Genomic DNA, 22,689 nt, shown 5'->3' with positions numbered 1-22,689 from the left:
ATCATAATTAATTTATTGCTGAATGGTGTTTCGGGGTAAGCAGATAACAAAACGAATTTTTTCGTTTTATGCAGTGTCTGCGTCTTATCATATAAATTTACGGTGCGCGTTCGCCAATACTTGCGGAAAATATATACTGATATACTTCGATAACATATTCGTCCGAAATGTCTATGAATCAATCTCAATATCGGCGGATTTTTCAATTAATAACTGTTCATGGAATAACCTATAATGAAAATGTTGAACTGTTGATGCTACAGCAGTTAAGTTTGAGCGTTCAGGCACTACCACCAAGACCGTCAACAGTGGTTGCAGTTCCACCAACACAGGAAACAACCGAAGTGGTTTACAATTTACCAGAACCAAACCTCCCTGCATGAGTGCGATGTATGCAAGGATTTTCATCTGGATTAATGTACAAAATTAATAGAAATTGGATTAAAAAAAATATACAAAACTGGATGAATTAATTTGAAGACACCAAGTCATTTATACTTGTTTTATAAACAGTTGGTCTATATTACTCTCGTTCATTGGAGGTGTTAGTTGAATGATACCACAGTATGTTTGTCTTAGACAGAAATGGATTTTTCATGCCGGACTATCTTTTAGAAGCGATCATCGACTTCAGGTTTGTTTCTTTAACCATTTTTGACGAAATGTGTCGAAAAATTCACATTCAGTGAACAGTGAACCTAAACCATCTCTGTGTCACGGGCTTATTTTGGACTCTTTTGCACGCGACGTTAGTGTTGGTCATTAAACGATCTTATATATCATTTAAACTGGCTCTTGGTTCGTCTCAGATCATTTGCTTAGGACAATTCTGAGTAACCAGGGGGGCTCTAAAAGACCATAAACACACCAGATGCAAGGAGTCGATGGGCAGGCCGACCCCCGCCCCCCCCCCCGGACCCATATTAACTCATCGTACTCCCACCTTGAATCAAATTGTGTTAACAAATTTAAATAAATGAGCATCAATTTCGTACAATATCAACCCTGATAAACTGGAAATATAGCCGCTCCTATAGTTATAAGATTTTGCACTATTCAATCTATATATATTCAGAATATAATATCAAGTTTCAAGAGGAATTTCCGATTACGCAATAATCGGAAGTCGGCCATCTTGGAGGCACTTGCGCAATAACGCTTCCGCATAGATACAGTACAGTGCACAAATACAATACCACAGCTGTCAATTGGTAAACATCCTACGGCAAAATGGTGATTAAATGTGCTGTTTTGGGCTGTTCAAATAGGAAAGATCGTGAAAACGACTTTCAATACTATAGATTGCCTGCAATTGTCAGCAATCAGGGCATACATGCCATATTTTTTGGAGACCATTCCATGAGATTTGGTCAAAAGGCTTAAAATTTAGGGGGATTTGGAAAGTATTCCGGGGGATTTTATATCGAAAGTATAAGTTCACGAAATATCAATTTTTTGTATTTTATTCACATAATTATATAAAAATATTCATTCAATATTGCAATGACAACTGAACTAACATCAATTCATAATATATTATGCATATAACACTTCAATGTATTTATATAAAATGTTAAATAATAAAAAAAGTAAATTTTTACAAAAAGCACTACTAAAAAAAATGAATTTTTAGGCACTTCACAGAACTAAGTAAGCACTACTAAAAAAATTCATTTTTAGGCACTTCACAGCACTAGGTCCACATGACAATCAGGATAGCAAACACATGCACAATTAATTGCATGAATTGGTTGATTTATATAGCATGTCCTTGGAAGGAACAATTAAATGAGCTGCAAATGTTATGTTCATTAAACTTTACACTCAGCAGATTGTGAATTGTTTCTGAAGTCAATCTTGACCTTGAGTCTGTCTGAATTTTTCTCAATATGCTGAAACAACGCTCAGCTCAGCGTTTCAGTTTGATGGTGACTGTACTGATATGAATTTAGAATAATCCATCATTATCAGAAACACTACAGTATACCGTAACATTTTCACACGTCGGAAAATTGTCCAATAGTTGCGTGTTAACATCTTCATTTGTAATTTAATGTCAACACCCTTACAGGGTTAAAAACAAACAAACAATTAGTGACACCTGTACAAATTTATTGCGACCTTTCGATCGTATAACGCAGAGATCAAAGGCGCTATTATGGCACACTGTGTAACAATCAAAACATGTACCCTACTGATTGGCAGTTTGTGCAAGGCTGTATACACACCATCAATCGATAATCCAGATGCAAAATACAGCGCATCAAATTCCTTACCGTAAACACGCGGATCAAATCTCGGGTAATAAAACCAGTGACAACACGCTCGTAAGCGGAGGTTTAAAAAAAAAAATCTTTTTTTTTTTGGAAATTCCGGGGGATTTGCATCTCCCGCCAGGAGACCGGGGGATGGACCGAAATTCCGGGGGATTTTTTCCCCCTCCGGGGGATATGGCATGTATGATACAGATCATGTAACAACGTTCCTGCGCCTCCTCATAAGCAGAAAGGAACTTGGTCTGAAAACAAGGTAATGTGAAAATAACTTTGTTGAAAAATAACTAAAAAACATAGGAGTTGTATGTGAAAGCAAGCTAGAAATTCCCCAATGAAAGCTTTCATTAACTCCCATTCTGTTCACAACATTGTTTTTTCTATAAAAAAAAATCCCTTTTTCCTCTCAAACAAAACAAGATTGTACATGAATTCTGGAAGTAGTATTTGTTATTGGTCCCAAATGAATTGTACGATTTGATTCCCCATGGCGAATTTGGTGATAAATATAAGATAGCTCTTCCTCTGTAAAGCATGTTGGTCAATGCAAGCTTTGTCATTTGAACCAATCTTTTAAAAACCTTTTTCGCCCAAAACCTGTCAAATTTGGGAAGATAAGCACATAAAATTAACGATTGGTTGCTGGCACAGGTATGTTGAAAGAGTTATGCACCAGTCAATTGTAACCACGGCCCCTCAGGTCCGGGGGTATACTGGGGATAGCTGGGGAAATGGGCCGTGTTTTTACCTTTCAGATGGCCCTGCAGTGCCGGGTGAATGCGGTGGTTTTGTCTTCACACAAAATATAGCAGGGAATGGGCCTTACCTAGGGTCCCTGGAGTGCGGGGGCATTTGGTGGGGATTATACCATCGATTTGTCCCCGCAGCCCAGGGATTTTTCCCCGGGGTTGGCTGGACCGAAAGTCAAAGTCCCCACTATTCCCTGGACCTGGGGGGGCCATGGTTACAATTGACTGGTGCATTACCTGCTCAGAATGTTAACCTTTGCACCTTCATTTAGATTTAAAAACAGTATACAATTGTATCTTATTTTATCAATAGAAATAATACATCTCTTCTGGAAAATCCACTCCAGTAGGAGTAAACATATTGAACTTCATCTAGAAAAATGATTCCTCGCTTCGTGATCGCACAATATTATGTCTTATGTAACAGTGATATATTGAACATGTTTAAAACAACTTTGGGACGTTCATCCATTTAAATATTCCACAGCTTATTTCAGAATTGGTCCACCAGTATTAATATGATTTCAGCTCTGACCATAACATGAACCATAACCCTTAAAGAGAAATACCTAAATTTCCTGAAGAAATTTTGAAATAGACAGTATATGTTTGAGAGATAATTTAGAATCTATAGCAATTCATGTGGCAGATGGATTGTACACTCTAGCCAAGACAAACATACTGGGAAAATACATCAGATTAACATGTCGCACTTAGCTGTTCAAAAAAAAAGTAGACAACTCAGGAGTGGAACAGAACAGTTGAGTCAGGTTCTGAATTATGTTGAAATAAATCTTGAGGAAGTAAACTCTTGCGTTCCAACAAGGTCGGTTTATCATTTTGTAAACTACATTTTACCTGAAGAGCCCTATAGAAAGGATTGATATCTAATTCGTCTATATCGGTCATCATTCAAATTATCTCATTCATATGAATATATGAAGTTTGTATGTATTTATATTCATTTTATGAGTTTTTTTTAAGAAAAACTAAAGAAATAATTGATTATTTTAAGCCTTTAATTCTATGAAGTCACACAGGTGCACATGCTGGTCTCCATGATTGTCTTTGGAACATGGAAAACTTTCAGAAACTATTGGCCCGATTTCAAAATATTTTCACAGATATGTTCCTTATGTGACCCTTTTATCAATGTTTTTTTTATGATTAATTATTTGTTTTACAATCATTGAAGATATCACCTTCTAACTTCCTAAACTTATTCACACTTACAATGTGCTCTTTTGTAACAAGTTATATAACTCCAATATAAATATTGTAAGAGTAATGGCCCTTTGTAACATTTTAAACAAATACATATTTTCATGATTTTATAAGCCTCATTAAAAAGGGACATATTATAGCCTCACCTGCGGGTTCATGCGGGTGTGTGCCAGTATGTTGTCCTATCAGTAACTTTAGCACCCTCTGTCCAAGGTGAGCGCCATAGGGCCATCTTGGCCCTCTTGTTTGCAGTTAGAAGCTATCCTTAAAGTTTTAAAAGGCTGTTTGGATTGATGTTTTGTGTTTTTGTTAACAACCTAGATCTCTGGCTGTCCCTAATTGAATGTTTCATTCAAGAGCAATGGCATTTAGGTTATAAGGGTTATAGGACAATAGTCTCCTCTGTGTATACTTCTGTTGATTTAAGTGATATGTTTTACTTGTTTCAGCTGGATGAAGATGTGAGAGTCCTAGTTCAAAGATTTGATGCTGAGACAGCTGATGAGGATGAAAACAAAAGTAAGGGCATTAACGCGCATATGATATAGATATGACATAGTAAATTAGAAATCTTTTGGTCATTTCATTCAAAATCATTTTGTATTTCTACACGTGCTACCATTGCAATCCTTTCTTTGGTTTAAAATTGCTCCTTGGATTCTTAAACGGCAAATGCATTTTATTAATGCAGCAACTGAAGCCCATTTTGTGTTATTTCAGTTACAACCAGTGTTTTCAATTTGTTTTACATTTCACACTAGAAATTTAAATATTGATGACAACATTCATGATTGAAATCTTCAATTTCAGATTCCAATGTATTTGTAAAGCTTGTTTTTGCTGGATATGTGTGCATTAAGATTAGGTAAAAGCATCTTGAAGTGGATACAACTGGCTTTGCAAACAATTTCAACAAGAGTATAATCCCCATAGCCCTGAACCCTTCATTTGCTTATTTTCAAATTTAGTTTTGATGTTGGGATTTTTGTCTAGTATCAAAATAAGATTGCATCGGGAGGTTTAAAAATTCTAACTCTTTGTTTCAGACCAGAGCACGGAGACAACATCGTTCCTGGCACTGCTGTCCACCTGGGACAGACAGGAACTGGAACAGCGTCTGGGACAGCGGGTGGAGTTCTCCAAGCGAGCCATTGGGAAACTCCTCCAGGCCTTCGACAGGTTGCTTCAGAGGAACGAGAAACTCCACACCTCTCTCCGTGAAAAGGCAGAACAGGTGAGCACTTCTGTTGTGCCCATGTTTCGCATGTGTAATTTTCTGCTGTACTAGTGATGTTCCCATGATTGATTATAATAGAAAATTTATGGGCTGGGCTTGAAATTTTCTCTCATTATTTGCATTCAGTTAATTTCCACCAATTTTCTAGATTTCATTAATACATACAGAAAATGTTTAGATGTTATTGTAAACCATATCGCCAAAAGCAACAACAACACGTAATAGCTTAAAACAATTCATAACATAAGCATTGTTAAGGATAACGAGTTATTATACAAGAATAAAACTACAATTAAGGTATTGTCAAAAACCGATTGTACTATTGATAATTGGTTACTTGAGTGGAACCAATTATCAGTAGTCGAACTGGAACCGATTCTCAACACTTAACCGTCTGTTGTTTATCGAAGTTATGCCAAAAATGAATGGTTTTGGCCTAATAATTGTTCTGGGATGTTTGTCATTGTTCATATTGGCTAGGCAACAGGCATAACCTTGCTCAATTTTAACCCGAGTTTAATTTAATGAATTATATGAAATAAATATGGTTTACCAAATCTACTTAGTTTTTAGTCCGTCTGAACTTAGATTGCAGAAATAAAAAGAGTTTAAAATTGAAGCTGTTTGTGCAGTGATTCATTTCGAAATATGCGTGATTGATTCTTTGGAATGCATGTTTCAGGACCTTAGATCCTGATAAAAGGATGAGAGTCCTGAGTAAGGTTTTGTTCACAAATTACTTTTAACGAAATTCATCCTGCTGATACACATGGTTAAAATAATAAGACCCCAGGGAAGCCAGGAGAATAGGACTCCGCACGTGCAGCAAACTGTGATGGCAAATTGCAATTTCTTTTAATTATATTCTAGGAAGAGGACCTAAAGTCTGATGTGCCACTTGTGTCAGCCTCATCTGATATACAGCGTCAAGAGATATCACCCATTAAACAGGAGCCTGAGGTTAAGAAGGAGTCTGAAGAAGGGTCAGAGGTGAAACAGGAGCCCGAAGAGGTTAAACAGGGGTCAGAGGGCACAGATGGGGCTGAGGTCAAAACTGAACAGGCCAAGGGTGAGTAGAGAAGATGGTGGTGGTGGCAGCGGTGGTAATGGTGGTAGTGGTGGTGGTGGTGGTGCTGTTTATGATAGCGAAGAAACTGATTATTGAGATTATGATTATGATAATGATGGTGATGGTTTTGTTGGTTGTGGTGGTGGTGGCGATGTTGTTGATGATAGCGAAGGAACAGATAAATGTGGTTATGATGGTGGTGGTGGTGGTGGTGCTGCCGCTGCTGCTGCTGATGATGATGATGATGACTGGGTTTCTTTATCATGGCCTGTCAATAAGGCTGCCAGTACAGGTTTCTATCCAGGAAATGGATTCTTGAGGATTCTTGTCAGCTTTCAGCTGTCGTCACAATCAAGCTTAAATAAATAAGTATGAACTTAACTCATAACATTGTAATGCTTGTTGATAATTAATAATCTCCTGGTCCCAATTTCTCGAAACATCTTAAGTCCCTTATAACAGGATTAAGCTAAGCTTGCTATTTTTGTTTTTCAATAATTTGTGTAATATTTACTTTTTTAACAACTGTTATACTTTAGATAGGAATTGAATTTATGATTATCACAATAAACCATTTTCCTTTCTTAAAGGTTCAATTTAAGTATTATTTTACCGTAGCTAATTTAAACAAGCTACTTAAGCCAGGAAAGCTTAAAACATTTCAAGAATTTGGGGCCTGACGATGTTTGTGATCAGCTGAAAATGGAAGGTTAATTTGTCTTTCAGCAGGAGAGGAGGATCAGAAGCCAGTTAAGCAGGAGGTGAACGATGCGAAGGCCGGAGGTGATGTGAAGGTGGAGGTGAAAGAGGAGCCGATGGAGTCTGAGCCCGCAGAGACATCCCACAGCACGGCCCTTGCGTCTGCCATGAGGGAAGAGCTACAGGAACTACAGATGGAGAACAAGCGCCTTCACAATCTTGTCACTGACCTACATCAGAGGCACCACCAACACACTCTCAAGGTACATGCCTGGTCAGGAGGTAAAGACCTCTTTTATATGCCCATGTGAAATACTTGGTAGCCACAACATTGACAGCTGTCTAACTTGATAAACAGATTTTACGGGTATCAATTGTTTTCCAAACATGCTCACCAACTTTCATCAGAGACACCACCAACACACTCAATGAACATGTTCAGGTAATAACTCTTTTTTGAATTTGCCTATAAGCAATACTGGCCATCCACACCATTGCCAACTTTCTTATTTCAACAGATTGTGTCCAATGTTTACTAAACTTGGTTATAGTGTGTATCCGCAGTATCTCAGACAAGATAGATTACAAGCCATATTGCTTTTGGTGATCCTGTGTTGTATTGCATCAAAAGTGTCAAAATTTGATAGAATTTGTCCTATTTCATAACCTGTATAGTTCAATTTCACTTAAATATACACTGGTTAAGGTAGTCAAGCTAATATACAAGTTTTATTTATTAAAGTTCTGTGAAATATGCTGTCATATTGACCAAAAAATCATAATTGACCAAGGTGATAGCCAAGGTCAATAATGATTTTGTGGTCAATATGAACTGTGTATTTCACAGCTAAAAAGTAAATAACTGTTTTATTCCACATAAAGCATGATATTTTATAACCTCATGTGATAAATAGTTAAAAATACAGGTCAATATGAGTTTCTGAAGTGAGTTTTCCAGCGTTATTATGACATCATATCATAAACTGTTTCCAGTCTATAAATAGACAGGTCAATATGGCTTTTTTTTGTCTTTGAAGATTGCTCTTCGTCCAATCATGGATGGTTTATTTATAGTTCATGTAATGAAACAGATAAAAATAAACAAAGAACTTAAATCTGAATTCCATCTAGTTCCTTCTGTGACCCCTGTACAGGTAGCGGAGCTGCAGGACAAGTTGACAGCTGCTGAGACAGAGATTGCCGAGTTGAAGAACAAGGTGGAGGATGCCGAGTATAACTACCAGGTGTCGTCCGCACGCGCTGAAAAACTCGACCGATACCTCTCAGACGCCCTCCAAAAACTTCAGAACTATGAAGATAAGAACGTTATCCAGCTTGAAGGTGGCAAGTCTGTCACAGGTGTCTCCAAAAATAAGGTAAAGATTTTGTGGGAAAGGCTGATGATATCGAAATCAATAAGAAATTATATTGAATTAGATTTATTCATAAATGTATGGCCTTATAAAATAGTCCAATTCATTTTGGTAGAACATTTAAAGTAGAAGAATAAGTATTAGTGGTACGGAAATAGAATGCTTGACTTGAAATCTGGTAATGAATAAAAATAAGAATCTTGAATGGAGCAATAAAATAAACCCCAAAAACAACAAATATTTGAAACTGAAACAATTTCAAGTAGATCGGTAACAATTAAAAATTACTCAGTTTGACCTTTTTACACTTTTTAGAAGTCATGAGGACTTCTGTGAACTGGTCAGGATAATCCAAACAAACTATTTTTTCAATTGTTGCCGAATGTTTGTTGTTTGTCTTCCATGCAGTTTGATGAGATTCTGTCCGACCTGGAGGAGCAGCGGGAGCTGGCAACCAATCGGCTTGTAGAGCTCGAGAAACTGCAGAAGGACCACCAGAAGGCTCTTAAAGATATTGAGCAACTGAAACTGGATGTAAGTGCTGCATGTCGGATCAAAAGATTATTGTGAAGTTAAGTGATCTAAACACTACACAGTAAGTATGTATTGAATGTGTAAACTTTGAGAATGGTAGAAAGATTGAAAAATCTTTTAAGGTTTAAGGGCACTTTAAAAGCAAAACAATAATGCTTAAAGGGGTTAGACACTAGATGGTCCCAAAATCGGCCAAAAATTCTCAGCTGAGTTTACTCTTATTAGGATAGCGCATAATGGTTTCCCAGTTTAAAGTATTAAAGTATTTTAAGCATGTGAAAGTCACATGATAAGTGCAGATACATTTACCGACATTTAAAAAAAAATAGCTGGTATTCTTGTGATAGACAAACCCAGATAATTTCAAATTGGAAAAATATGCGAAAGATACATGTGTCATAAGTGATGTAATACATCAGTTAGTAAGATTCAATGCGTTGTATACAACGATATCAATTTTGTGTAAGTTTTTGACAATTTTCTTTTTTTTTGCAATTGTATCATCTGGTTTCTAGTCCTTTTAAAGTAAAAGGTAATAGTTATCCATGAAAGCAGTATTCAAGTTTGTAGATATAGAAGTTCTAAAACAGAATTGGTGTTTAAAGCATACAGTGCAGTATAACTGCAGAACAAAACTATTTACAGGTTACAGCACACTATTAAGCTAGGTTACATTACACCATTATACCTAGGTTACATTGTTCTATTACAGCTGCAGCATCTTCCTGAGAGTGTTATTGTTGAGACGACTGAGTACAAGTGTCTTCAGTCACAGTTTTCCGTGCTCTACAATGAGAGTTTGCAGATGAAGACGCTGCTTGATGAGTCAAGGACACTGGTTCTTACCAACAAGAATGCACACCTCCGCCAGATTGAACAAATGGAGGTCAGTGTTATGGCAGAACTTCTTGAATTTGTTTCATTTTTAGCTATACTATCGTAGTATAACAAGACTGTACTACTCTCCCCAGCGCTCGCGCCAGGTTTTAGGTCAAGATGGCATTTTCACTTATAACTCCAATACCCATCATTTATTTCACTTAATGCTTCACACAGTTGTTTGGGACCATCACACAGGTTACATAACTTATCCGAAGTACAAATAATGGCTCCTGATTGATTTGGAACTTAAATTTAAACTTTTCAAGTTTTTGTCAGGTAAGTTTTAGGGCAAGTTGGGGCTTTTACTTATAACTTATATACCTTCTATTCAATTGACTTAATACTTTACACATTATTGACAATCATCTTACAATTAAACTACATAACACCATTTCATCCTTAATATAAATTATGGCCCTTGATAATTGACTTAGGAACTTAGATTAAAGTTTTAGAGCACAATGTGTTTGGTTAAAGTTTTAGGGCAAGTTGGAATTTTCACTAATTACTTCTATACCCTTCATTCAATTGACTTATTACTCCACATAGTTGTGAACAGACATCACACAATTAGGTTACACAATTATATATTATCCTTGTAATTAAGGCCCTTGGTCAACTTAAAAATTTTGGTTAAAGTTATACGGTTCATTCAATGGCCTTTATTCTCTGCACAGTAACCATTACACAATAAGTTTACAGAACATCATATCAACTCTAAAAACAAATTATGGCCCTTGATTTACTTTTTTATTGCTTTTGACAGGCACATTATTATATCTTATACCAGGTTTTAATAATGTGTACTTAATAACTTTAAACATGGTTGCTATATTGTGACCAAACTTGGTATGAAAAAGAGTTTGTAGAGGACTTCCATGGGATTGCATTTTAGGATCAAGGCTAAGGTCACTGTAACTAAAAATAGCAAAAAAAAAGAGTTGAAACTGAATCTCACAACAAAGGCTGAAAGTCAAGACAAACCGCCCTGTATTCAAGCACGCTGTCCTCAGACAGGTCTTATGGGTACTGAAAATGAAAATACTCATTTACTATTTGCTAGAGTAGAGAATGACCTTGGTACTATTTTGCTAGAGTGATGAGTTGAGCAACCAGAAGAAGCTGCGCACGGAGGTGATCCAGCTAGAAGATGCCCTTGGTCAGGTACGCAAGGCCTATGAGATGTTAAGGATTGAGTTTGAGCAGACGCTCGCCGCACACGAGCAGACAGGTAATCAATATGTTTGAATTCTATGAGGCGTTATATGATCTTTTATTCATTTTAAACAATTAATGACAAAGAATCTTAAGATAATAGATATCATTTATGTTTTGGGAAAAATACTTACAATACTTACCAATATATTGGACTTGCTTGTTTAATAAATCTACTCGGCATTCTTGTCAAATTTGATTATGTAGTGATTTCTTATCCTTTGAGAGCATAGAATAAAAAACAACAATTTTCACACACAAAAGTGTCAGAAGACAATATGTACATGTGTAGAAAGGCCAGTGTAGTACTGGATTTAGTTCATGCAAAAGACCCACTTTTAACTTTTATAACACAACAACAAACAAGCTTTGAAGTCTGCTGGAGATGTTTTTGCATCTAACAGTTTGTAAAACCTTTTGAAACTGTGGCTCCAGGTTCGATCAACCAGGACATATGTAAACCCCTTCTTACTATATTTACAACAACAATAGGCAAGCTTTGTTTTCTGCTCGAGTTACAGTTTTGCTTCTTACAGTTCTTAAAACCTTTCGTAACATTGGCTTCAGGTTCGATCAACCAGGAGATGCGTAACCTGATCCAGTCTCTTCAGAAGCACAACCAGCAGCTCAAGGCCGAAGCCCAGCGGAACAGGCGCAAGGTCAAGGAATGCCAATCTGAGATTAATAAGGTACGCCATTAATGTGATAGCTATTAACCAAGCCAAAATAGTATAACACAAACCTGTTAACTTGGTGAGGTTCTGGAAGTTTAGAAAGTCCGAGTGGAACATACGCTAGGTCAAGGAATGCCAATCGGAGATAAACAAGGTACGCAGTTAATGTTATAGCTATGTACCTTCACTGTAAATTTGATAACTATGTACCGAGCCAAAACAATATAACACAAACCTGTTAACTTGTTGAGGTTCTGGAAGTTAAGAAAGTCCAAGCGGAACATACGCTATGTCAAGAAATGCCAATCAGAGATAAACAACGTATGCCGTTATTGTGATAGCTATGTACCAAGCCAAACCAGTAAAACACAAACCTGTTAACTTGGTGATGTTCTGGAAGTTAACAAAGTTCCAGTGGAATATAGACAAGGTCAAGGAATGCCAATCTGGGATTAATAAGGAATGCGGTTAATGTGATAGCTATGTACCAAACCAAACCTGTTAACTTGGGGAGGTTCTGGAAGTTTAGAAAGTCATTAGATGTATGCATATTCTGAGATCCTATGGAATGGATGCTATGTCAAGAAATGTCTGGCTGAAATTAACATGATAGGGGGCAAATCAAATCTTTAGATTTCTGTATATGTTTATGGAAATGTTATCATATAAACCATAGGCCACCTAAAATAACATGAAATACCGAGAAAGGGTAGGATTCTTCAAATGGTAAACAAATATAATTTTATGATGTTGTCCTAAGATATTACAATACATGTTTTTAGACTTTAAATTATCCTGGGCAGACTGTACATGTACTACTCAGTAATAATCAAACTCAGATATTGACTGTGTTTTGTTTATGCTGCAGTTGAAGGAGAAAATGGAAGAGCTACAGGGTGCTAACAAGGATGCAGGTGGAGAGGAAGGGGGCAGCTCTGCGACAGGGGAGGGGGGTAGGGCCAAGTCACCCCGTGGGGAGGGCTCCGAACCCTTTGTCTTGCCACGCGATGACGACAATGACGACCTCGAGAAAGAACGGGAGAAAGGGAAATCCGATGCCGAGATCTTTAAGGACCTCAAGGCTCAGCTGAAGTAGGTCCAGAATCTATGCAACCCTTTCTGAACTTAAATACAAAATATACATTTTAGAGTGACTTTTGTGACCTTCAATTACAAACAGCCCAAAAAATAACAGAATTGCTTGCATGTGTGACATTATATAGACATATTCACATTGGTGACATCATACAGATATATTGACATGATTGACCCTATACAGACATGCTAGCATGTGACTTTATTCTGACATGATTGACAATATCCAGACTAACTGACGTTGGTGACATTGTACATATAAATTGACATAAGTGATATACAAACATATAAGGTTGTCATTATACTGACACGGGTGACATTGTAAAGACGTACTGACAAAAGTTACATACACACATGATGACAAGAATTACATTATACAGACATGGGTGAGATTGTACAGACATACTGACATTGTACAGACATACTGGCATTGTACAGACATACTGGCATTGTACAGACATACCGACATTGTACAGACATACCGACATTGTACAGACATACTGACATTGTACAGACATACTGGCATTGTACAGACATACTGGCATTGTACAGACATACCGACATTGTACAGACATACTGGCATTGTACAGACATACTGGCATTGTACAGACATACTGGCATTGTACAGACATACTGGCATTGTACAGACATACTGGCATTGTACAGACATACTGGCATTGTACAGACATACTGGCATTGTACAGACATACTGGCATTGTACAGACATACTGGCATTGTACAGACATACTGGCATTGTACAGGCATACTGGCATTGTACAGGCATACTGGCATTGTACAGACATACTGGCATTGTACAGGCATACTGGCATTGTACAGACATACTGGCATTGTACAGACATACTGGCATTGTACAGACATACTGGCATTGTACAGACATACCGACATTGTACAGGCATACTGGCATTGTACAGACATACTGGCATTGTACAGACATACTGGCATTGTACAGGCATACTGGCATTGTACAGACATACTGACATTGTACAGACATACTGGCATTGTACAGACATACTGACATTGTACAGACATACTGGCATTGTACAGACATACTGACATTGTACAGACATACCGACATTGTACAGACATACTGGCATTGTACAGACATACTGGCATTGTACAGGCATACTGGCATTGTACAGACATACTGGCATTGTACAGGCATGCTGACATTGTACAGACATACTGGCATTGTACAGGCATGCTGACATTGTACAGGCATGCTGACATTGTACAGACATACTGGCATTGTACAGACATACTGGCATTGTACAGACATACTGGCATTGTACAGGCATGCTGACATAAGTGACATACAGACATATAATAAGTGACGTTTTACAGACATACCGAACTGATAGATTTATGATCATTAATGATGGGTATAAATCTATGAACCATAACATCTATTCATCATGGCAAGCCATGTAACACCTAGGGAAGGTAAAAAATATAATTGTCAATCTATTAAATTTTTAAAAAGAACTACTATTTTGTATAAATAGATATAAACTAAATGAATTACATGATGAAATATTAATGATTGATACTACCTTGTGTTTGTGCTGTCAGGAAGTCTCAGGATGCACAGAAGGAACTTAAGCTGCTACTCGACATGTACAAGGCTGCACCAAAGGAACAGAGGGATAAAGTACAGGTACACCGCCCTCCATATAACATGTGGCACAATGAAGGAATTGCTTTTTACTCTAATTATTATGCCTTTTTGTGTCTCCTTAATGCGCACATGGAAGAAACATAGGGATTATACTTTCATTTCCAATCAGTTACTTCTGAACATTTGTTGTGGAGTCTGCAAAACTTGTATGCACATTTGGCATGGTCTGTAGTTGACCGACCCCTATTGAATTTTGAGTCAAAGGACAAGGTCAAGATGACCTTAACTATAAATATTAACCGTGTTTAAAATCAATAAATTGCAAAATTTTGTGTGTTAATTTTTTTTAATTGTTTTTTTTTTTCTTTGTATGGAAATTGGGAATGTTCATAAGATGGCCCCTTATGATTTTGGGGTCAAAGGTCATGATCATAATGACCTTCGCTAAATATATATGGGTGCTACCAACAGGCGACACATCCAAAAATGTGAAAATTGAGTTTAGTAGAAAAGCTTATAAAGCTATAAGCCTATAGTCCAAGAATGATGAAATCATTATGATAAAGCATATTTGGCAGTCATATTTTAACATGTATATGAAGAAAAATAATGAATAAGTTTATAACAATTATAATGATTATCTTTTGGAGGTTTGTAACCAGAAATATTGCTTAGTCACTCATGAATTATGCCCCTTAAAATGTCAACGTAATGTGATTTTCAGTTGATGGCTTGTGAGAAGCGTCTAAACAAGGAGATAGATGATCTGAGGCAACACATCAAGAAGATGCAGGAGTCCGAGAGACGGGAACGTAAGAAGCTGGCTGAAGAGGACGCTCTTCGTAAGATCAAGAAACTCGAGGAGACAATACAGGACCTACAGAAAAATCTTGCCACACAGAAACAGGTATGGTGAGCACTTGAACTGGGATATATTACTTCTCACTTTATACTTATGTACTGAAGAAATGTCTAAATACATCATCATACAACCTGCTTTAAAGAGACTCGCTCATGGTTTGTAAAATGCACTTTTTATGTAAAAAAACAAAATGAAATCAAGTTTAGCAAATCATTAGGAGTGTCAAAACTAAGATACTGACAGCTTGAACCCTTTAACAAATGTTGATATTCATTCAAATAATGTCTTTGAATACCACAATTTTGAATACAGTAATGCTATTCAGCAAATAATTTAGGGCGATTGGTTGATGAATATTAACACTTGATGTTTCCAATGTATTCCATAAAGCTTAAAATATACAAAAGCTACTATAGAAGACCATGTGGCTCAGTGGTGAAGGGTCTGTTTCCTTATAAAATCTTGACTGTATGGGCATGGGTTAGCTCCCCACTACAACCACACTATTTTTTATACTTTGATTGTATTTTGCTGCAATTTCGGTAAAACAGAGGAAAATAATTATAAAATAAGTGTTTTCAGATGCATTATCAGGAAAAATATTTTTTGGTCCAAAATCATGAGCGTGTCAAGTCCCTTTAATGCCGGAAGATTAAGTTACTTGGGGACAATGGCATTATGAAAGCTTTACTAGCCATAAAAAAGATGCCTATATCATTAGTATGTACAGATATAGATGATTTAAACAGTGTAAAATCAAGCCATTTTAAACCAATTTTGTTGAATGAATCATGAATAATTTAGAATGACAAGGTGCTTTATTGTATGTATAGAGGTAAACATAATGATGCTGTACATATGTATGAATGTGACTGTTGAATATACATGTACTGTTTTTATATCAGCGTGAGGATGTTTTGCTGAGTGAGATGGACGCCACGGGGCAGGCGTTCGAAGACATGCAGGAACAGAACACGCGTCTCCTTCAACAGCTACGTGAGAAAGACGATGCAAACTTCAAACTTATGTCAGAGGTAATGTCCACAAATATAGTGACATTAAAGGCAGTCCTTATAGATATTAGTGTTTAAAAACAATAATATACTGCTTAATTGTCTAGATTATAGAGCATTTCCCAAAAGGTGAAATTCCGTGAATTATCACTGATAATACTGACTGTTTTAAGTTTATATGCGTAAAGTAAAAGATAACTACTGATTGACTGGTTGTGTGGTTTTAGTGTATCAAGATAAAAAACCAGACTGGTTGAATGTATGCAGCGTATCAAGGTTGACCAAACTGGTAGTGTGTTTTCAGCGTAACAAGATAACCAGACTGGTAGTGTGTTTTCAGCGTATCAAGATAACCAGACTGGTTGTGTGTTTGCAGCGTATCAAGGGTAACAAGCCTGATTGAGTGTTTTCAGCGTATCAAGGGTAACCAGACTGGTTGTGTGTTTTCAGCGTATCAAGGGTAACCAGACTGAGTGAGTGTTTTCTGTGAATCAAGGATAACCAGGCTGGTTGTGTGTTTTCAGCGTATCAAGGGTAACAAGCCTGATTGAGTGTTTTCAGCGTATCAAGGGTAACCAGACTGGTAGTGTGTTTTCAGCGTATCAAGATAACCAGACTGGTTGTGTGTTTTCAGCGTAACAAGATAACCAGACTGGTTGTGTGTTTTCAGCGTATCAAGGGTAACAAGCCTGATTGAGTGTTTTCAGCGTATCAAGGGTAACCAGACTGGTAGTGTGTTTTCAGCGTAACAAGATAACCAGGCTGGTTGTGTGTTTTCAGCGCATCAAGGGTAACAAGCCTGATTGAGTGTTTTCAGCGTATCAAGAGTAACCAGACTGGTTGTGTGTTTTCAGCGTATCAAGGGTAACCAGACTGAGTGAGTGTTTTCTGTGAATCAAGGATAACCAGACTGGTTGTGTGTTTTCAGCGAATTAAGGGTAACCAAATCCAGAAGTTACTGCGCGAGGAGAAGGAGGTCCTCGGGGAGCAGGTGTCCACCATCCATCTCCAGGTTGAGGCTCATATCCTTGTGGTCCGTAAACTAGAGGAGAAGGAACGTGTCCTTCACAACAACATCGCCACTATGGAGAAGGAAATGGCGTAAGTAATGCTGTGGTGCACTTGTTAACCAGATTTTCACAGAGTAAAATCTTGTTATTAGAATGACATATGTCATTGTTCAGGCCAAGGGTGGCATCAAACTCTCCTATGGTATTGAATAATTTTGATTAGGATTGCCATAATATATAGTAACCAAACTTGGTATATATGAAGAGTTTATGGAGATCTTTCATAGGATTGTGTTTTGGGCCCCTAGGGTCAGGGTCAAGGTCAAGGTCACTGGTACTTCAAAAAAGAAAAATGCTTGTTACTGTATAACTTAAATAGTAAGGGCTGACATATTATGATCAAACCTGTTTTAGAATATACTTTGAATAAGTTTTGGTTTGTAATGAAAGACTCTCAGCTCTGTTTCACTTTCTGTTTACTATTGAAGTTGAGGCAACTATTATGGTAATATGCCACCACATAAAAGGCTTCCCCATTTAAATACAGCCTACCTCAGAAAGGTGCTTTCAAATTGGAGTGTCCCCCATTTTGAATTTTTTTCAACTTGTTGTGGAAAAAACAAGCAGGAGTCCTTATAGATTTTATTAATTTTGCTTTCCCGTGGTGAGTTGTATGTTTAAATTGGCGATTTCATATTATGTAATAGACCGAAGCATAATATAATTTTGTACATGAACAGGTTAACTCAGCAGGCCATGGAGTTGCACAAGCGCAAAGCAGTGGAGAGCGCCCAGACTGCCGCCGATCTCAAGCTTCATCTGGACAAATACCAGGCCCAGTTACGTGAGGCTCAGGTGGCCGTCGCAGAGAAGACTGGTGCCATCGAGCAGGAAGCTTACAAGTACAAAAGAACGCAGGTACACACTTAGGGTTTAATCACAGCATTGTTGAAGGTCACTCTAGGAATTTTGTTGAAACTGCTCTATAGTCCAAAACACTCAGTGATGTACAATAGTTTTGATATGGGAGTGTTTATAAATGAAGAAAATCATCAAAATTATAATGATTCGCCAAAAATAAATAAAAATTACTTGGAGTCTGCTTTTTTTAAGTAAATAATACAGTCCTTTTGTAATTATGCAAAATAAAAATGTCATTATTAGTGGTTAGTTTCATATAAATGAGTCAAATTGTTCTTGATATAAGGTAGAATAAATCTTTTGGAAACAGGACTTGCTTACAAGTATTAGAAAAAAGTAGTACAGCTAACTAGTGCTAAATATTCAATTTGATAATAAGTTAAGATCTTCCTTTGCACACAATGTTTCAAAATGTGAAGTTTTTACTGAAAACATGTATGGTACAAGGTTTGGTTAGCTTGCTACAAGTGTTAATTATGTGAGTTCTCAACAGACTTCTTTTTTTTTTTTGTAATGTAGGAGGAGATAGCAAAACTACAGCGCAAGTTGGAGCGAAGTAAGAAGATTGAGATGGCTGGAGCCGCAGACGAGGTGCTCATGGCTGAGATTGCCGAGTATAAGGTAACTAGTAACTACATACTGGGGCCATATTATCAAATCAAGTATCGTATGATTATTTTTTTTCTTTCAAACTACCGGTAATACTTCTGAATGGTTTGATATCAATTAAGAAAGGGCTTATTGATCAGTTTATTTCATTTTGCAAGGAAAAGGTTTGGTTATATTTGTAAGTCTCTGTTGCAATATTTTGTTTAAAGCTGTTTGATAAGATGATCACAATGTCACTGATTTCACTTAGAATTAGATTTTACGGCTGTTTCCATTAGAATTAGTTTTACCTCTGTTTCACTAAGAATTAGGTCTTACGGCCGTTTCACTCGGCTGTTTCACTAAGAAATATGTCTTACGGCTGTTTCACTTTAAATTAGGTCTTATGAGTGTAACAATGCAGCTTGTTGGGGTATAAATCAAATGCATTGATAACCATTGTTTTGATGAAAGCTATTCCTTCTAAACATACAACCCAACTCAGGAAAGCAAAATAAAGAATTTCTGTTTGTGGAGGTTCCTGCTGGTTTTTCAACCAGTTAAGGCTGAATAAATTGAAGCAAGATGGTTTAGTTTGGAAGTGCCTTCCTGTGGTGGGTGGTATGTGAAAATGAAATTGCCATATACATTCAGTTAAACTCATATATTTTACAATGATTGTGAAACAAGAGATTGCAAAATTATATAAATCACTCGCGTTGGCATGAGTTTACACGAGAGTGTGATCTTGTGTTGTGGGGGGAACCCAAGTACCTGGAGGAAACCCACTTGTCTGGCTTGGTGACCACAAACCAAACTCATATGCATACAGGCTGAGAATCGAACCCAAGTCGCATAGGTGCCCTCATACAAAAATATATTGAGTTTATGTCCAGGGATATGGTGTGACAATGAATTGTTTCACAATAACAAATGTTTATATCATGGCATTATAACTTACACACAAATTTCTCACTTCAGGAGCAGTTGACATGCCCCTCATGTAAGGTGAACAGAAAGGACGCAGTGCTGACCAAGTGTTTCCACGTATTTTGTCTCGAGTGTCTCAAGACAAGATACGAGACTCGACAGAGAAAGTGCCCCAAATGTAACGCAGGGTTTGGGGCCAATGACTATCATAGACTCTATCTGACTTGATAGATCTGTTAGATCTGAAGAAAATTGTTTTTATTTGGTGGTACCCAAAGTTCATATTTATACTTCCGTAAAGTGGTCACATTACAAATGATTTACACTCTAAATGACTGAATTAAAGGCATTGATGCCAAAATCAGCTGATTCAGAGGGATTCGTCAGCGTTTTATAAGGTTGGACATCAAACATTTTAATGTCAAGTGTAATGTGAATGGTATTGTACCTTGTGTTCAATGATGTATAGATATCTCCTCTTTCAATAGAGCCAGCATTTACGGCCACTCAGAACTATGGTTTCTATGAAGTCATGTCCAGGGTTGTCGCAAAGCTTGCGTTTTAGATATTTCTACTCTTTATTATGTTTCTCTGTTTGGATGCTGTTTCGCTTCTTTATTAAGTAGGGATTAATGGAGACAGCAACCTTAGTTTAAAGCTGCACTCTCACAGATTGAACATTTTTAAACTTTTATTTTTATTTTTTGTCTTGGAACAAGCCGATTTTTGCGAAAATGCATGGAAACTGGTTATATAAGACTACAGACAAAAAAATAGAATGCTGATTTTTATATTTAAGTTCAAAAATTGATGTTTTATGCATTTTTCTTAAAAGCCATAAAACATTCAGATCAGCAATCTTTTATCATTGGTTTGCTGATTTTTATGCAAAAATGTGCTCTTTTCAAGACAAAAAAATAAAAAAAGTTGTAAAAATGGTATATCTGTGAGAGTGCAGCTTTAAAGTGTTTTTTAAAATTAAAATGTTATCTCAAAGAATTTGTTAGCGAAAGAATTTTAGAAATCAACTAAAAATGGCTTGAGTTCTGGGCATTTTAATATCTCTTGCATGGGGATGCTATTGTTCGGCTACGTTTTAGTCAATATTGTGTTCAGGAAATAAGTATTGCGCATGTAAACCATTTTAGAAGATGAGAGAGGTATAGGTGTCCGCCTCACACGGAAGAGGTTGTGGGTTCGATCCCCATGAGGAGAAATTTCTCATGGCAGCTCAAACCAGTACAGGGGCCATGATTACATTCTTAAGTGTGTGTGTCTAAACATAGACTCAGAAAATCACCTTTATTATATTAAAAATCATCTTTTTCCATTTGTTTTACACAAATTTAGGTAAGGAATTGATCAATTTAAATAGTAATAAAATTCATCCAATTTCATCATCAATTCTGAACAAGAAAGAAAATTACAATGAAATGATTTGTCGTTATGCCACTTGAGTCTGAACTCAGACTTGAGATTGTCACATTCGTCACAATCAAGCAAAAGGAAATATTAAAGCATAAACTTATTAACTTAACCATTATGGATTAAGAAAAAAGGTGTTTTGATGAAATAGATATATTAGTTTTAATATTGGTGAATGTCCTTCAAACATGTTTCCGAATGTGAATGATTTCCATTATTTGTTTTGGAAAAGGTATAGGATAAATATTGTTAACATTGATACAGAGAAAATGTTGTGTTTTGTATGTGACCAGTTAGATTTCCACAATACTACATTCATGAAGAGCGATTGGTATACATGGTTTTATTTTATTGCATTTTGTCGATGTGCGATTTTTGATGAATAAATTATTTTTAAATGATTATCAGTCTGTTTATATTTACTGTAATTACGGGCTCAGTCAATGGTAGTCGTATACATGAAATATACACATTCTGATGAAATATCCAAAGAAAGATAGATTAAATACAGCCCATCTCGTGAAGCAACTCAAGTTTAATTTCCAACTTGGTGGAAAATTTCCTTTTCTTAAGTTGTATTCAAAGAAAATTAACAATGTTTGAAAACCAAAAATATGAAAATGGTCTCAACTATAAATGCATATATGAATACATTAAACAAAATTAGTAATGGTCTTGGTCTCAACTGTAGTCTTATATGTAGTGTTTTAGAGTTGTATTTATTGATCTTAGTTTAAATTGATGTCAGTGAAGTGTATGATTGCAAACATAATTAAGAGTTAAGTCATAAAATTTAACTGCTAAAAATTACTACGCGATCTACTTGCAGCGGATTAAACGTACCACTTTTCAAATCAAATCAAATCAAATTTTATTTTCAGTCGGTATGACATAACAGAGAAAACATTAGCTATGAATAGCTATTGACCTACTACATATATATATATATTATTACAAGCATATATCTATATAAAATATTTAAGTATTAAAACGATTGAATCTAATTAAGAATTAGCACATTATTAAGACAAGATATAGATATCACATACTAATACATATGTACGTATAAAATATTAAAATATGTAAGAAATTGTACCTAACTAAAAGTAAATTAGCACATGATTAAGACAAAAATACAGATATCACATACAGTATACACATTTAAAAACTGGGATGCTGGCGCTAATCTTGACCGTAGTCTAAAAAGATCTTAAGATGAAAATTTATAAAAAACTGAGAAGAAAAAATAGCACAAGTGTGCGTGTCTTAAAAGGATACTA

At 36.4% G+C, this 22,689-nt stretch overlaps 1 protein-coding gene across 1 annotated transcript; it reads left to right on the top strand.

Annotated features, from left to right (window-relative positions):
• Positions 1–596: 596 nt before the first annotated feature.
• On the top strand, positions 597–21,811 carry LOC128230633 (E3 ubiquitin-protein ligase BRE1B-like). The gene is made up of 19 exons (XM_052943074.1): positions 597–634; positions 2,469–2,529; positions 4,696–4,765; positions 5,293–5,480; positions 6,354–6,552; positions 7,279–7,514; positions 8,406–8,627; positions 9,033–9,158; positions 9,871–10,044; positions 11,136–11,271; positions 11,823–11,944; positions 12,798–13,021; positions 14,615–14,699; positions 15,385–15,567; positions 16,428–16,556; positions 17,464–17,636; positions 18,286–18,463; positions 18,986–19,087; positions 20,036–21,811. The coding sequence occupies exons 1-19, from the start codon at positions 597–599 to the stop codon at positions 20,210–20,212; spliced, it is 2,823 nt and encodes a 940-aa protein (XP_052799034.1). The 3' UTR covers positions 20,213–21,811.
• Positions 21,812–22,689: the final 878 nt, after the last annotated feature.

The sequence above is a fragment of the Mya arenaria genome, chromosome 4 (assembly GCF_026914265.1).
Source record: "Mya arenaria isolate MELC-2E11 chromosome 4, ASM2691426v1".
NCBI classification, from domain to species: Eukaryota; Metazoa; Mollusca; class Bivalvia; order Myida; family Myidae; genus Mya; species Mya arenaria.
This window is presented reverse-complemented; position numbering and strand designations above follow the sequence as displayed.